This window comes from Orbicella faveolata, unplaced genomic scaffold (assembly GCF_042242905.1).
Source record: "Orbicella faveolata isolate gen_17 unplaced genomic scaffold, um_ofav_v1 contig_2, whole genome shotgun sequence".
NCBI classification, from domain to species: Eukaryota; Metazoa; Cnidaria; class Anthozoa; order Scleractinia; family Merulinidae; genus Orbicella; species Orbicella faveolata.
In genome coordinates this window covers 756,499-772,856 of record NW_028301547.1, presented here as the reverse complement: position 1 = coordinate 772,856, position 16,358 = coordinate 756,499, and the positions used below count along the sequence as shown (strand labels likewise).

At 37.6% G+C, this 16,358-nt stretch overlaps 1 protein-coding gene and 1 long non-coding RNA gene across 4 annotated transcripts; both read left to right on the top strand.

Moving 5' to 3' along the window:
• The first annotated feature begins 41 nt into the window (after nt 1-41).
• LOC149111555 (uncharacterized) lies at nt 42-1,267 on the top strand. The gene is made up of 2 exons (XR_016207061.1): nt 42-288; nt 438-1,267. It is a non-coding gene; the product is annotated as an uncharacterized LOC149111555 (long non-coding RNA).
• Nucleotides 1,268-4,576: 3,309 nt separating this feature from the next.
• On the top strand, nt 4,577-16,073 carry LOC110062603 (uncharacterized). 3 transcript variants are annotated; one of them, XM_020769537.2, is made up of 5 exons: nt 4,577-4,666; nt 12,258-12,305; nt 14,554-14,582; nt 14,803-14,918; nt 15,680-16,058. In XM_020769537.2, the coding sequence occupies exons 2-5, from the start codon at nt 12,274-12,276 to the stop codon at nt 15,866-15,868; spliced, it is 366 nt and encodes a 121-aa protein (XP_020625196.2). In that variant the 5' UTR covers nt 4,577-4,666; nt 12,258-12,273; the 3' UTR covers nt 15,869-16,058. The 3 variants fall into 3 exon arrangements, with proteins under 3 accessions (XP_020625196.2, XP_089145326.1, XP_089145325.1); XM_089289200.1 differs by lacking the exon at nt 4,577-4,666 and adding an exon at nt 8,451-8,879; XM_089289199.1 differs by lacking the exons at nt 4,577-4,666; nt 12,258-12,305 and having other exon boundaries at nt 14,070-14,582; nt 15,680-16,073.
• The last annotated feature ends 285 nt before the right edge of the window (nt 16,074-16,358 follow it).

The window sequence follows — 16,358 nt, the reverse complement described above, 5'->3', positions numbered from 1 at the left end:
ATCGAAAGTTTCGGGATCTTCCTAAGCATAACTACAGCCTGAAAATAAAGAAACTCGCCTTGAATTTATAATATATAATTTCGAAAACTCTGTGACTGACAATAGGGGCTTATACAAACAATGAGCTGCTACCAACTGATTCGACGCTGACAAACATCTGCTAGCGCTGGACCTTTTCTTTTCAGGAACATCCATTCGAATATGCCATGGCGATTCCTCGCACGATATCGTGAAAATTGATTTGTTTTTCTTTTATTGACTGATCGATCATACGTTGGACTCGACTGAGTAAGGACGTTTTAAAAATCTATGTAACATAGTTTGTACCTGTGCCAATAACACACAAAAAATAATAACAGAAGTTGAAAAGCTCAGTTATTGTCTGCCGGACCTCGTGGAATATTAATTAAACACTTTGTGTTTCGCTTCTTTCCTAGACCCTACAAGCGCTCAGAAGACGAAGACACAGGCAAAATGCAATAACAAATATCTTTACCACACTAAGCGTAAAACATATGCTCTCAGCGTGAACGATGAATATACATTACATATGGTATAAGCATGGAGGGAGATATGTTGTGGCTTTTTTACAGTAGATCCAGATCACTATCTCTGCAGGTCAACGTTTAGTTTGCAAAGAACCTCAAAAGACGTAAAATGACAGAGTAGTAGCTAGCGTACATGTTAGTCCTAAATGATTCGTCCTGCTCAAGTGATTTTTTTGGATTTGAGTTTCATCTGAGGTCATTACCAAGCGCATTTACTAGACGATCGGTCAACCAGCCGATGACTTTACTTCTTGCTGCTACACTGTGCTAACGAGACCCAACAAGGTCGAAACAGCTGTCCACGGTTGCAATCCTTGGCTTTCAGTTTGGATTCTAGCATGTTGTTGTCGCGTTAAGTCATCTGGGTAGTAATCAGCCTTTCTTCATGACCCTTCATTGTTATGTTTCTAATTTTGGTTGGTCAGATCTTTTACAGATTCTACGTATACCGGCAGTATTTTCGTTTGCGGTCCCTTGCATCATTGCATTTATTTTTTTAAGCATTTCTGTCTGAGTCGGATTCTAGTAGAGGTTTCTTCAGTGTATCCTGCACGGTCACGCATCGGGAAGATGGCTTGCAAGTTCAGTACTTCGTGAAATGTTATTACAGTTTTACTCCCCTAACTTGAACTCACCGGGTTACATGTATTTAACCGCTTATATATTTTGAACTCCAAAGGTGGAATTTAAATAATAATAAAAAATGTCACTTCAAAGCTGCTACGAGACTGCTTGAAGTATACACTTAAATTTAAACTTTTCGTTACACTTAAACTAACACTTCAGTCGGTTACTGATGAACTTTGTCCTTGGAGTGCTTCTTTCTGGCCTTTGGTCAATAAATATTACATTCCATAATGCTTATCATTTATCGCTAATTACTGTTTTAGTCCATAGTCTTCAGTACAGGGGACCCCTCTACTGGAATAGACTTCGACACTTATATATCTCTCTATAAGGCCCAGTTCAGACGCCAAACTTTTCATGAGCCGAACCTAATACGTTGAATTAAGTACATGAAATGTTCGGCGTCTGAATCAGTTAAAAACGGCTATTTGAATTTGGAACGGCCCAGCCGTTCTTCCCGCCTAGCTCAGCCGGGAATTTCGGCTTTGGAACGGCTTTGATTCAGACGTCGAACTTTTCATGTGCCGAACCTAATGCATACACCTTGCCTGAAAACCGCTGATGTTTCCATGTGTTTTGGTTCAAACTAAATTAAGTTCGGTGAATTAAGTTCGACGTCTGAATCAACAGGTGTACTTTTGATAATTTGGGTCGGTCCAAATTCGAATTAAGTTCGGCTCATGAAAAGTTCGGCGTCTGAACTGGGCCTAAAACCTCGGTTGTTGATGAAAAATGCTGATTTCAGAAATAGTCAGAGGTTGAAAGTCAGCTAGTGAAATCACTTAAAGTATACAATTAAACCTCTATTGCTTTCGCCGGGGATCTGGATTTTGTCCGTAATAGCGGGCGTCCGTAACAACGGGGTGTCTGCAAGGCGAGAGTTGACTGTATACATTAAAGTGACGGTGTCGAACGCACTCGTAATCTTTGATTACTGTAGTTACTATTTTCCTAATTATGGCATACCGGAAATAGGTCGAATTGGTGGGTTCAACTGTAGTTCCAGTCAACGGTGATAACCTGTAGTTCACGTGATTTTGGAGCGTTATTGAATTTCTTACCGACGACCAACAATCGATTCATCTCTGCCGTTGTGGACATATTTGACCGGCGGACATGGAATGCTAAGAAGATAACTGACCTAAAGTTTGTACATTACTATGCGAGAAAGCCACGTAGCTCTATATGGAGTGGAAAATTGGAGTGAGACTGCGTATCTTTTGGAATTACCCCTGGCCCGGTTCAAGAGATATCTCCTGCTGTTTTTAACTACGCTGGTGTGTTTGTCAGGATTCAAATAAAGAATCTTCTGTATGTTTTCGAGAAAACAAGGGTGTCATGTTACGTTGTAAGGAAGACAAAAATATCAAGTTACAAGCGTTGGCGTGAAAAGTGAGTCATATGAGCTACTTTTTAAAATTTCTTATTGAATTTAGAATGAACTAAATTCAACACAAGACACCGTCGTAAAATTCGGCAACGGCAACTAAAAGTTGTCTTTGGACTGTGAATGAATATACACATATGAAACATGACTGAAAAATACACCGTGCTAAGATTGCGTCTTATCAAGTTTTCTGCCCGTTCATATTCTGCAAAGGTAAAATCCCTAGCTGACTACCAAGGTCAATTGGCAGTCAGCTAAGGAGTTTTAGTGTAGATATTTTAGTCTTCTCAGTTTCGTATTTTTTAGTAGTTTGTGTCCTCTTATTAGTATTGGTTTCTCCCAGGCTGCATGGTTTGACACTTTAATAAATGGACCACAAACGTGACTGAGACACTATGATATTTATTATTATTATTATTATCATTATTATTATTATTATTATTATTATTATTATTATCATTATTATAAACTGTGCACGGCAGGGGTGAGGACCTGTGTCGTGGCTAGTTTGTGTCAGAGCTTCTCGCCTCGATTTTCTCGGACGAAGAAGACCAACATAATTTTATGGAAGTGGTGGTAGGGCACGAGCTAGTTTCCAATGGGTTAAATTTCAGAAGAAGAATTTTCCTGTATCTTCTTTACGTAGGGATAATCCTGATGTTAAATGAACCAGGCTTGCGTCTTTTTTTAAAGTACCGATTTATAATTCTTTGTTTTTAGAAAGTGAGCGAAACGTTTTCCTGATAAAGAACTTGAATAAGGTTTAGCTTCGGCGTGAATGAAACTTCAGATGAGCAGTTCCCATGGTGCTCTAAAGGACGGATCATTAATTTTTGAGGGGGGAGGTAGGGGGATTGGGCAAATTTCTGGGACATGATTTTTTTTTCTCACCTTTAATTTTAAGTTGTGCATGATTTTTTTGGGTAGGCAAAAGCTTTTGCAAACACTTTTTTAACATCAAAAGAACAGGACCTGAAAGTATTTGCTCGATTTTTTTTTCCATCGCTCCCCTTGCACCATTTTACTTTCAACAGTTTTCGCTGTGCAGGAATTGTTTCAGGAAATTGCCCAAATACCCCCTCCAAAAAAACAATGGTCCGTCCCTAAAGAGTACGTGATTCGAATCACAACTCAGATCCATTTGAAATCGGCGTAGCAACTCAGTCATGCCAGCAACTTTATGCAAATTTGTTCTAGACATTTATGCAATCGACAGTTGATATCAGTTACACTAATGCTCGAAGCTGACACCTCTCCTAAACCCATCATTGATGATTTTAAGCAAAGAACAAAAGCTAACATAAATACTAGAGGATATTACGCAATAAGAGCACGTTCTAATGTTGCGAAGACTTGTAAATGGAAATTCATCATTTAACACAGACCTCAGAGAAAGCTCTGTTGCCTAGTTTCGTAAAGAGGAAAAATATTGCAGCTGGTAATAAGTTTGATCACGGTCACTGTAGATCTCCTAACAAAGATTTCGTTAAAGGCCTGCAACTGCATGTAAAATGTAAGTCAGCGAAATCAATATGTTGGTTTGCTGTTTGCTTTTTAATTTGAAAGAGGTGTTTAGCTAATGGTTTCCGCCGGGTCAGGATTCCTGAAAGGCTTAATTAAATATTCACCACTTCTGATATCTTGTGTCATTCTAGAAGTAGGATTCTATGCTGACTACACTGTGGTAGTTTGAAAATGAAATGAAATCATTCATACAACTGTAGCTTTTAACACATCGACTTTTTAAGGTTACTAGCCGATAAGTCATCAAGAAAACAATTTAAATTTATTTTGCAAATAAAACTAAATTGTGATGTAAATAAGGAAAAAAGTACCCTAAATTGTTGCACTCGTTATGTGAAGATTCTTTACTTATCATCTCAAGTTGGTTATTTTTAAATCGAGATAACACGACTTAAATTAAGGAAGCGTTAGGGTCTATTTTAATCATTGTCACCATAGAAACCGAACTGGCCCCTAAAACGTCTATCTCGTTAAACCTGTCTTCGTCTTTTTTATCCACGTTCGCTCATCGCCCACTCATTTTGCCGGTGCTCAAGTAAACACCGCGTTCGACAAACTGAGCCACTAACGTGTAAGAGAGGTAAGTATGCGATCTTACTTTTTCCATTTTCTTGTAAAGGGAAAGAGAGCTTTAAGGAATCAAGTAGAATTTCCTGTCAAGTTGGCTGAATATTTCAGAGTTTCACAATTTACTAATCAAGTTAAATTAAATTAAATTTACGGTGAGTTGCTCGACACAAACGACAGTGACTCGGCAGTCGAGGCCTCAGACATTCAAATATCATCTGTGAGCAATTTGCTTTAGCTAAATGGTATAACTATGAGAATCACACAAGCCAAAGGCGTCTAAAGTGGCTACGGGCATACTTGTTTGGTTTCCATTTGCTTTGCACTGTCTTTGTGAAAGCTGCTTGAAGAACCTAAGTGCTAAACTGTTAAAAAATATATCAGCTAAGCCAATGAGCTGAGGTGAAAGTAGCTAACTAAGATATATATAGGCTAACCGATGTGATGTGAAGCGGCTTTCATGCAGAGAGGGTCTTTGGAAAAGATTAGTCTAGCGCAGCAACTGTTAGTAATTCCAGTTGAGTTGGACTTTGAACCTTTTTTACGTAGTTTTCCCTTACTGAGCTTTGATCAGTTTTATTTCCCAGTCATGTTTAATTTAAATGCAGTATAGGTCGTATTATTAATGACGTCATGCAGTGTTTTGCTTGGCCAGGGTCTCAAAACAATTTACAATATGCACAAGGGGTTTTAAAAAAGATTATCTTTAAAGGGTGTTTCTCCTCTAACGCCTGTAGAGTTACGGAAAAATGGATTCAAATTTAAGACGATTAAATATGGAGAAAGAAATAACAAAGTATTTTTAAAACACCTCGCTAGCAAGTTATAGTTTTTCATTGGAATTGCGCGAATCTACAGGAGAGTGCGTTTCAGGTCCAGGGTTTATTTTAGTCCATCTGAAGCAATATGTTTCCTCTTGGTTGAGGGTTGAAAGTCTTGGAAAAAAAAAAAAAAAAAAAAAAAAAAAAAAAAAAAAACAGTTGAATCTAAACATGAGGCGCCGGTCCGTCTAAAAAGTGATTCGGCAATAAAAAATAATGAAAGATAATTGAAAACGTTTCATATAACAAAGGAATTTCGATGCGGTCTTTCAGGTTCCAGCGCACTTCTGATCTCTTTGCGATGTAGCTCGTATACTTGTCGTTAGGGGATGGCTTTGAGATTGCTTAAGAATTTTTCATAACAAGAGCACTCTCTTTCATTCGTTGACGGCATATTAGGTGGCGGAATGGCTCTGTTTGCCGACGAGTTGAAATAATGGAACAACATGACTTCTTGAGGGAATATTGTTTATTTGCGCCCATGCAGTGTCATTTACATACCGAGGGCCAAGCGCAATGGCCGCAAATGACACTACAACGGCGCAAATAAACAATATTCACGAAAAAAGTTAAACCTTTCCACAAATATCGCGTAAAATCGCCTCAATATCTTTTCGGAAATTCTCAAAAAATCTCCTAAATATCATTAAAAATTTGCTAAATACCTCGAAAACCATCTAAATATCTCTTATTTTTTGTCATAAAAATGTACCGATTTTGAATCACTTAGGCCGAAATTTTTACTACAAACCGCTGAATGAAATTTCAAAAACGGCAGATGCTGGTAACATCGAAGCGCCTGAATCTTCTGCCACTGCAAGAAGTTTTAAAAATTTCGGCCTAAGTCATTCAAAATCGGTGCATTTTTCAAAACAAAAGACAAAACAAGGATATTTAATGTCTTCTAAAACTACACTCATTTTGCAGACCAGAGTGCAGTAACAGAACTCCATTCTTAGACCAAAATGGTCAAAATATTACTGACCCTATTTTAGGGCAAAGCGACTCAAAACCACACCCTTTGGGGACGTTCGTTACCTACCTCCAGGTGATGTGGGGGAGTTGTACGGAGTTACTTTCCCAACTATCATAAAGCAATGACTTGTTGTAATTACTGTTTCTCGATCGTTTGGCTGTTATTAGCACCGGATTCTCAGTGTTTTGGCATTTGTCAAGTTTCTTATAAACTGCTTTGCTTGTAGCCAGGAGCATATCCTCATGAATTTGAAGAATGTCGTAGTAGGTAAAATAGGCCAATTCCGATATATATATTAAAATTCTGACTTGGCTCCGAGGCTTAGCGGAATGAAACAAAAGAAATCGCATCGAGGATGAGGGATGAATAATTAATTTCTTTTGTTTTATTCCCCTAAGCCTCGGAGCCAAGTTAGAATTTTAATATATCGGAATTGGCCCATTCTCGTCTCCCTGTAAAATGGATCCGTTTTGGGTCGCCGGCTAGAGTTGAGAAAATCAGGTCCATCTTTTTATCTATTTATTTATTTATATATTTTATTTTATTTTTTTTCGTGGCATATCTGTAAAGTTTTGTCAGTTTTCACTAAACCATTTAGCAAAGCGTATGTTCCTCGTTAAATAGAGTATTGTATTGTATTGTATTGTATTGTATTGTATTGTTATGCGTGAAACTGGCTTGAAAAGGTCGGCTCTTAAAGTCTAGAACTAAAAAGTAATAATAGTAGAGTAATATTTAGGACAGACTTCGACTTCAATGCAGCCCCTAAACGAAGGCTTATTGCCGTGACAAATATAGTTCTTCAATCTTCGTATTTCAGTATAAAGTTGTCATCAATGAGTAAAATTGTCAGGATATAGATCCGTTCAATATGGAAATGATATCGAGAATGCGATATCAAGTTTGTCCTCGGACTATCATGTTATTTTATTACAAAACCAATACTTACCGAGAAGCGCAGGAATTTTTTGAATGTGTTTCAAAATGTGGCAATAAATTGTATTGAATTACATTTTCTCAGTTCTCCGAACTCTCTCGATTCCGTAATTTAATGCAACCTAAAATGAATTTTAGACAAACGAATAAAATAATTAAAAGCTAGCAAGATAAAAAATCAGCTTTCCAAAGTATAGTTTTCAATAATTAAGCTGATCATCAGCGTAAGACCCTGTATCAGAGCTGGGGCTCTTATGTAACAGTGATTCCCAGATAGGCTAAGAGTAGTCGTAATCATTGTTCTTGTGAAACTCTGGGAAACTCGTCTGTGATTCTTCATTTCATCGACGAATATGAATATTCGGTGGCTAAAATCTGTGTCCGCATTGACTGTAATATCACGCGGAATGATTAGATGCCGTTGTCAACAGCATCCATTAGCGGGTTGTAAATGAATGGAAGGTATATTGAATAAACACATCTCATAATAACGTTAATTCGTGTTTCTGAATAAAACACAGAAACGATTTATCATTACTGATAAAGAACAGAATAGCAGACGAATGTACACTAGCGAATCGAATCACGTAACAGGCAGATGCTATCTCGCATTAACACAATTTGTTTCCGTAGAATCTTCAATCAACATCTTTTTGTCTAGATTGATTCCCGGGGATTTTCACTGCATTCACAGCCAGGAAAAGTCACTTTAGTCTAGGTTTCCTTGTACAAAACGTTATATTTTAAAACGTACGTTATTGTTCTCCTCAAATTAGTCGAAATTATCTTGATTCACGGCGGCGGCAAGTCGAGAGCGATTTTTTGTATGCAAGTTTTCAAGGAAAAAGTCGTTGCCTAGCGGTACGATTGAGGAAAGCGGCTTAATAACTAGCTGTGTTTAGCGCAATAGTTTCTTACTTGTTCACTTTGTCGAGGTTTTGTATGAGTGCCTTCCAGAAAGCCTGATACATTTTATTGAAATGCAGATTTTACTTAGTTTTGATGTCAAGTACAGCTGAAAGGGTATCGAAATCACGGGAAATTCTATTATTACGTTAAAATTTTTTCTCCACACCTTATCCACGCAGAATAAGCCACCATATTTCAGTTTCATTTCTGTGGCTTTCGTAAGCAAAAAAGTATTTTTGTGATGAAGAGTTTTACCGCATAACCAGAGCACTATTTCAGTATGGTTTATAAATAAGTGTTCTGAAACCTGTCAATAACGTGAGCTTGTTGAATTAGACTTCGCTTCCTAATTTTAGTGTATGTAGGATTTGAGATATCTGTATTTTTTATTAGCGCCCGTTCCTTAGAAACCTAAATGTCCTCTTAAAACTTCTTACGATCACTATTCTCTTTGCGGTTGTTTTGGTCTAGCAAGTCAGTTTACAGCCACAAGGGCTCGCTCTCTGTCGATCTATCCAACTGTACCGCTGAGTTACTACAATCAACAAAAAGTTTGTGTTGAACAAATTCACCATAGAAGAGAGGTTGGTACTAAAAAAACATGTCGGTAGATTATATGCGGCGAGACATCAAGAGCGCAAATTCTCAACTGATACGAACAAAATAGTGAGCGGACTTTGCACAGTTATCAAACACGGTCGGCTCCGGGTGAATTTGCATTATCAATGAGTTGGTGGTCAGGAAAAAAGCGTTCATGTTTGCTTAAACAAATTGGAGGATTCTTCAGGATTACAAACGAAAAAAAGAAGGATGAATAAACAGGAAGCCCTGTGCATACAGATTTAACCACGCTTTCAGTTTGCTTTTAGTTCAATGCGATCAAGTGAGCAATTGTTACTTTAAAATGTGCTTATTCACCTCTCGTTTGTGTGGCACGATAACAAAGTTAGTAGGGATTATCCCTTAGCTAAATTAATTTAATTTTATTTGGTTTGTTTAGCTGATTGAAAATGTTTTCTCTGTCGGCAAGTCTACCTCGCGTCTGTGTTATAAAAGCGACTAAAGATTTCCGTTACACCGCACAAGATTTTAAAATTTATGAGGTACCAACCAATAGTTTATTTTACGTATTTTACTAAAAAGGAGCAAGTCGGCTTTTATAGCTTGAAAATGGACTTATCAAGTCCCTGGATCTTGCAAGGAAATTCTGAAGGGTTTCGTTCAGAGGTCAATAACAAAGAGGAATGCACACGCTTTTGACAGCAAGACATTGAGAATTGCATAGAAATATCGTTAAAGGTTTTTAGACGCCAAATTTAGATTTGAAAGCCTGACAGCACTATACTTTTGAAATGGCCGCCGTGATGAAACATTGCGAACTGAGGGGGTATCACCTCTGAATTCAGAAGAAATTATGTCGATTGTTCAGACACTCCAGTCATGCGCTCTTAGTGTCTTGTGAGCTCTGTTGATTCTGAAGCTGTTCAGAATTTCCTTGCCAGTCGTTCATGGCCTGTTGGTCGGCTTACCATTTTAGTGCCTAGTCTCAAAATTCAGATGCACAAACGCTATACTGGATTAATTCGAGTGAGTAGATGCTGAACAAAGCTGATCATTTTTTCGCAATCAATAGTTATTTGTTTCAAGCTAACATTTTGCTTCCGGATTTTACCCTTTTCTTTAAAGTAAGAACAAAAGGAAAAATGCGAAAAAATAAAATTTTCTCTCAATTGTTCGAGTAAACAGGCGGCCAAACATTGTATTCTAACGTTCACAGAACCTCTATTGTTAGCTTGTAATAAATGTCTTTGAAAACTTGTCATCTTCACTTAAACGCGAGTCGGCGAGATCTGGGTTGCTTGGCTACTTCAAGACGAGCAAATTCGGTAAAAGAATTATATCTATCATTTAACCGCTAATAATTACCACAAAAGAAGAGGATTTCAATCTAGTGTCGTAAAATCAAAACCAAATAATTACAATGCCTAGTCACGACAACAGGAATAGAACAACAGAGTCAACTGAAAACACTTCGAGAACTCAAAGACATCGCGGTCCTTGTTTCGTTATAATTACCTATATTCTGTTTAGCAGACATTTCTTTTAAGGATTCTTTTGATTGGAAAAACGGAAAAAAAGGCAGTATATTTGACAAAAATAGTTCCTTTAGTTAAAAGGATTTGGTAAAATGTTCAATATTTGTGTTACATGTCGGTAAACGAAACTTGTCTGAAACGTTAATTTAGAAATGCTTCAGATATTAATAACTTGGTTGTTTTTTTTTACCTGTCAAAACATTTAATCACTCTGCGTTTTAAGATTATAGAATATCCAAAATATTTTCTTAGAAATGAAGACAGGCGAAAAAGTATGTGCCTAAATATGACATCTTACAAAGAAAACACTCACAATTTACTACTGCTCATATCGTCAAAGTTGCAGGTTTAATTTTATTTCTTGAGGGCAATTCCCATTGAGAAACGTTGCTTTTCGTTTCAATTTGCAAGTCCATTTCCAAGTTTTTCACTTTCATTCGTCACCATAACAACTAACATTTCCCCTTAAACGTCCATCTCGTTAACTTTACCACTTTACCGCCATTAGCCGTTGCCTATTATTATTATTATTATTATTATTATTATTATTATTTCTTGCAAGTTCCTCCAAGACAATTTTATTTTAAAATATCCAAGATTGAGGAAAATTGCTCAGTACAAACTTAACTGAAATATTTAGGCTGAATTCTTCAAGATGCCCTATGGATCAAGTGCCATAATAACGTGTGTAACCAGTTTACCTAAATTTGTTTCAGTTAAATAATGTCTGGATTCTCTCAGTTCAGATATGAATATTTATTGCTCTTCCGTAAAACGGAACCACCACTGATGTTTAAGTCACCTTGGCTAACATCCATGGGTCTTTATTCGTCCCTTGTGTTCTCCATGATTGTTACTTTACTCTGGGGACGGGGGAGGAGTGATATGGAGCATGTGTGGGTGTCCGTGTGATATCGGAGAACGCTTGGCAGTTGTTACGAGATAAAAAAAATTTAGGCTGAATAATATAGCATCGCATTAGATTATCACCTGCTTGGACCATAAACAATTTGTTATTCAAGATGTTTGCGTACGTGTGAAATGGTGGAGGAATCCTTTTAGTAAAGCAAACGATAAACAGTTTATTTGAAAGCGCTGTGGTGCTAACTTGTAATTTTGAAAAGGAATTGAAAGAGACATAAATATTGTTGTTTTGCTAAAATGAAATTAAGAGCCAGTGAATCCGAGCAGTATTCAAACACTTTGACTCAACGAAACTTTCAACCACGTCTTATGCTTTATTTTATCAAAGGAATTTCAATGATAATAAAAGAAGAAAACTGATCTCAAAACCTTTTCGAATCCTTAAATTCATTCCCTCAAAAGATGTAATTATTTAGCCTTCCAAGTTGTATGAATTTGCAGCTGGTCGTTATATTGTAACTGAGTGAGCGCTCATAAATTACGCTCAAATCATCAGCAGCAAAGTCTCAAAATATGAAACTTCGATTTCAGGTGAATAAAAACGGCACAGTGTGTCAGAGTTCTGTGTGTCTCAATTTAACAACTTTTAAGCCCAATATACTCGCGTTGTCACGAAGTTTTCATGGCAACTGATTCATCTCTGAAGAACACGCACCTTAATTGCTGTCGTTAAATTAAAAAAGAAAACGCTGGTACAAAACGCCAGTTTCTGGCAGCATTGTTCCAAACAGAAAAGCCCCTGATAGAGATCGTTATACGCTTCAGTACTTTACGTTCACTGTCTAATGCTGAGTGCTTCAAAAGGTGACGGGATTTTTTCCCTATATTCCTAGATCACCGTGGAGGTAGCGCAGTCTCTCATCCAGTTACTTCACGTTAATGAAACTTGACATATGCCCCATTTTCCCTGGCAATCAGTTTTTCATCGTTATTTTTTGTTAGACTCAGACGCGCTAACATGGACGAGGCAGAAAGACATCCAAAGGGACGGTAAGTCAGTACTCCGTATCAGCACGTAATGTTTGTTTCAAAAAAATGTTTTGAAATGTTATTAACTGGTAATTTTAACGGGACCTTGCGGAGTACAATTTATGGAGTACAGGGGGAGTGATTAAATCGGACGAGCGCAAAGCGCGATGCCGACTTGAAAATACAAGCACAACTACTCTCTGAATTGTACGACACGAGGCCCAATTATTACTAATTAATCGTATCAATACTGACAAGAACTCCACCGGAGCGAAAATGTCAACAGTATTGTCCATGTGTTATAAACAGTAGGGAAACATTTAGAACGAACCATTGCAGGACTAAAAGTACACGTACTTCGACGTGGGATTGGCGTAGGTGTCCAATTACAAATAGATGTAATAATCTGATAATTTGAAAATAGGATTTTGTTTGCAAAATAATTGGAATAGTAATACCATGGACCCTGCTTTACGGCCAGCCGTTCATACAGCCACCTCGTTATTACGGCCACTTAATTCTGGCCCGATCAAAAGCTCAGTGAAAGAACCCCCGTTAATACTGCTACTCCGCTAATACGGCTAGATTGTTGTGGCCCTTGGTGATCGGATTAACGGGGTTCCACGGTATGGCATACAGTCATCATGTGTTGTAAACAAAGCGCTCAGGGAGTGTAACTAATTGTCGAGAGTCGAGAGTCGAGGGTAAAATGTCGAGAGTCGAGGGTCACGTGTCGAGGGTCGAGGGTAACTTAAAAAATATATTAAAATAAAATAAAAAATAAAAAATAAAAATAAAAATACAATTTACATGAAATAAATTGCTGAAGAAATCAAGACAGAATTTTCTTTCGCCAGCTTTTCTTTTTTTTTTTGAGTAAAGCGTTGCGTGTCTTGGGCGGTGATACCAACAGCGCTGTCTGTACTGTCACGCAAACGTAAACTCTTACCAGAGGAAACATGCACGCTAATTTTCATTTCTCGATATTCACGCTTATTATCTCCCTTTACGACTGTAGAACATTATTATAAACCACTAACTATCTTTGTTTTCATTGTTTTCATGCCTTGTTCTAATACTCGCCAAGCAAACAAAATTAACGTAAACATAGTGGATTGAAATAGGGTTATGTGACGTACTAAAGAATAGGGGATGGCATGTCTGTTATCTTATCTTAGCCTTCAATGCCTTCCTGTTTGTTCATGGACTGCCCAAGATAACATTGGATACTTTCAAACAGTTCTCTCTAGTTTATTTGGCATTTATTGGAAGCTCTAGAGCAGGGTGTAACAGTAGCCGTTTTAGCGTTCATTCTGTTGCTTTTTATCGAATTCTTAATGGCCTTCCTAAAAAAATAGGGAAAAATCACACACCAAGAAAAACGTCATTAAACGTCTGGTGACTACTCGGTGACAGACCTTGTTACTGATGTCACGCAGATTTCAATTCTTAATGTTCCATTACAACAAAATGAAAAATTAGTAACAATTTCTTAGGTACTAATCTCTAAAATGTCTAATACAGTCGTACCTCTAGACCAGAGGAGGCTAAATAATTGATTAATTGGATAATAATTAATTGGAGATAATAAGCGTGAATATCGAGAAATGAAAATTAGCTTGCATGTTTCCTCTAATAAGAGTTTACGTTTGCTTGACAGTACAGACAGCGCTGTTGGTATCACCGCCCAAGACTATAAGGAGCGAGAAATCATTTGGCCGTGTCACGCAACGCTTTACTCCAAAAAAAAAAAGAAAAGCTGGCGAAAGAAAATTCTGTCTTGATTTCTTCAGCAATTTATTTCATATATACTATATTTTTATTTTTATTTTTTTTTTATTTTTCACTTTATTTTAATATATTTTTAAAGTTACGCTCGACCCTCGACATGTTACCCTCGACTCTCGACATCTTACACTGGACTCTCGACTCTCGACAATTAGATACACTCGCACTCAGGTACGCGAAAAAACTGCTGATTCCCGGTTTACTTGTACAACAGGGCTCAAATTCATCTTTTAGGCGCTGTGAACGTGAAATGACCAGTTTATTTGTTTTTGTTACGTAAACAGGTAAAGAGAGGCTAAGAAGAATTAATAAGTTTTCCAAATGTGTGGTATTTAGCCTAATTTTAACCACATTGTTTTGTTACAATGGACACGTCTGATTTTATGGAAAGACTTATACTTTTTCGTCAATTGTCTGTCAGATTCAAGCTTATATTCTTTACCATTTTTTTTTTGAGTTTTAAGATTTCCTTTTCTTGCAGAAAAATCTATGAATGGCCTTTACAAGCGGGTAGGTTCCTTGCATATGAGTTGATTAGGGATTGTTAAAACTCAACATGTAGTATAACTTCAATTGTCTCAAATTTCGATTAACTAACAGATTAGATTTACCTAGAACGATCATAGAAATAACCGCTAAGCGATAATCCATTTTTATAGTGTTTGGGTTAGTTCATGCAAACTGTGTTCCTTGGATTTAAGAATAATGAGTTTCTCCTTCTAATTCAAAGCCATGGAATCCGGTGTACGAACTCATTTTGCCGAAGACATTAGTTATCAGGCATCACGTATACCCCAAGAGGAATTAAATGGAGAGGACCACATGAACGGTACAGGTCCTAGACAGGTCAGTGGAGTACTTGATTCCTTTTCAGTCAGCAACAACAGGTTCTTTCAATTCCCCTTCCCTGTGAAAGTTTGCGCCATATATATCGGAATTGGATGTGTGAAACCTTGAAGTCCTTTGGGCTTTTGGAGCTTTTCATCTTGCCTTTTGTCATTCATCAGATGTTGGTAGCAGATGAATAAGATATTCTATGAACGATGGGTTTCGTTATGTTTTCCTCATGGAAAGGTAACGGAAGTTATTGAAACATTAGTTTTACTCGTTGAACTGTAAGGGCCCCCTTCTCCGGTGGTTACTCCCTTATATGGGCTCCACATTTATGTAGGGCCCCAAAGGTTATGGTTTTTCAGCCTTTTTGGTCAGAAATAGAGTAGCGATTTTGGCCATTTTGCTCTGAAATAGGGTATGGGTTTTGCACTCTAGTCTCGAATTCGGTATGTTTCTTTTAGAAGAAACTACTTTTTCATCATTGTCGGTAACAGCATCAACAAAAACCCTTTACTATGCCTTTAACATGGGTCTGAACTAGGTAGCTAATTATAAGACAGGTCTGGAACAGGGTATTGATTTAATAGGGTAGGAAAATAATAGATTTTGTTTTTAAATAATGTAAGAGGTTTGGGAAGCGATCCGCACACTTCCACCCAATTTTCCTGGGAGTGGGCCCCCTTCTCGTACCTGTCACGTTCTCAGGATTAGGTAGAAAAGAGACCCGGGTAAGGGGTTGGAAAATAAACTTCTAACAGACTGACACTTCGTAGGCATTAGGGAGGGAACTCAAACAATCGGGTGCAGCTTTTCAGAGGATTTTGTCGCAACACATGGTTAAAATAAAGAGCAAAATGAATCAACTGGAGAGAGAGAACAACGAGCTTCGACAGTTTGCTTGCACTCTGGATAAAACCCTACAGGATGTCATTCAGCGACACAAGCTGGCAAGTATTTTATAGTTAATTCATCGGGCAATAAAGAATTGCAGGCCAAAAACTAGTCTGAATAGTAACAAATTTAAAACATGCTAGCTATGGCACTGCAAATGAAAACAGGGCGACAATGAATTCGAAATCTTACCCAAAAATAAAAACCAAGGCTAGCTTAAAGTGTCTGTACTGTCAACAGGGTTTTGTAGTGCTGGTATCTATAATGAGTCAAAAAGTATTCTAAGAAAAAACAAATTGGATTCAGACGCTTTTTCGCTTTTTTACCTTGAGTCTAGGGCTCCTGAATGGGTCGTGACGTCACGTGAGGAGGCGCCAAATCCCACCAGTTTATGTCACTGTTGTTTCACTAATGTCGAGGGGTTGGACCGCATTTAGCAAAAACAAACCGAAAATGACGAAGTACTGCGGTCGTCAAGCAAGCAAGATAAAAACAGGAATCTTCGAGACGATCCTGAAGTGACTTCACTCGTCACCAATCGTTCATTACGCGGTCAATTTC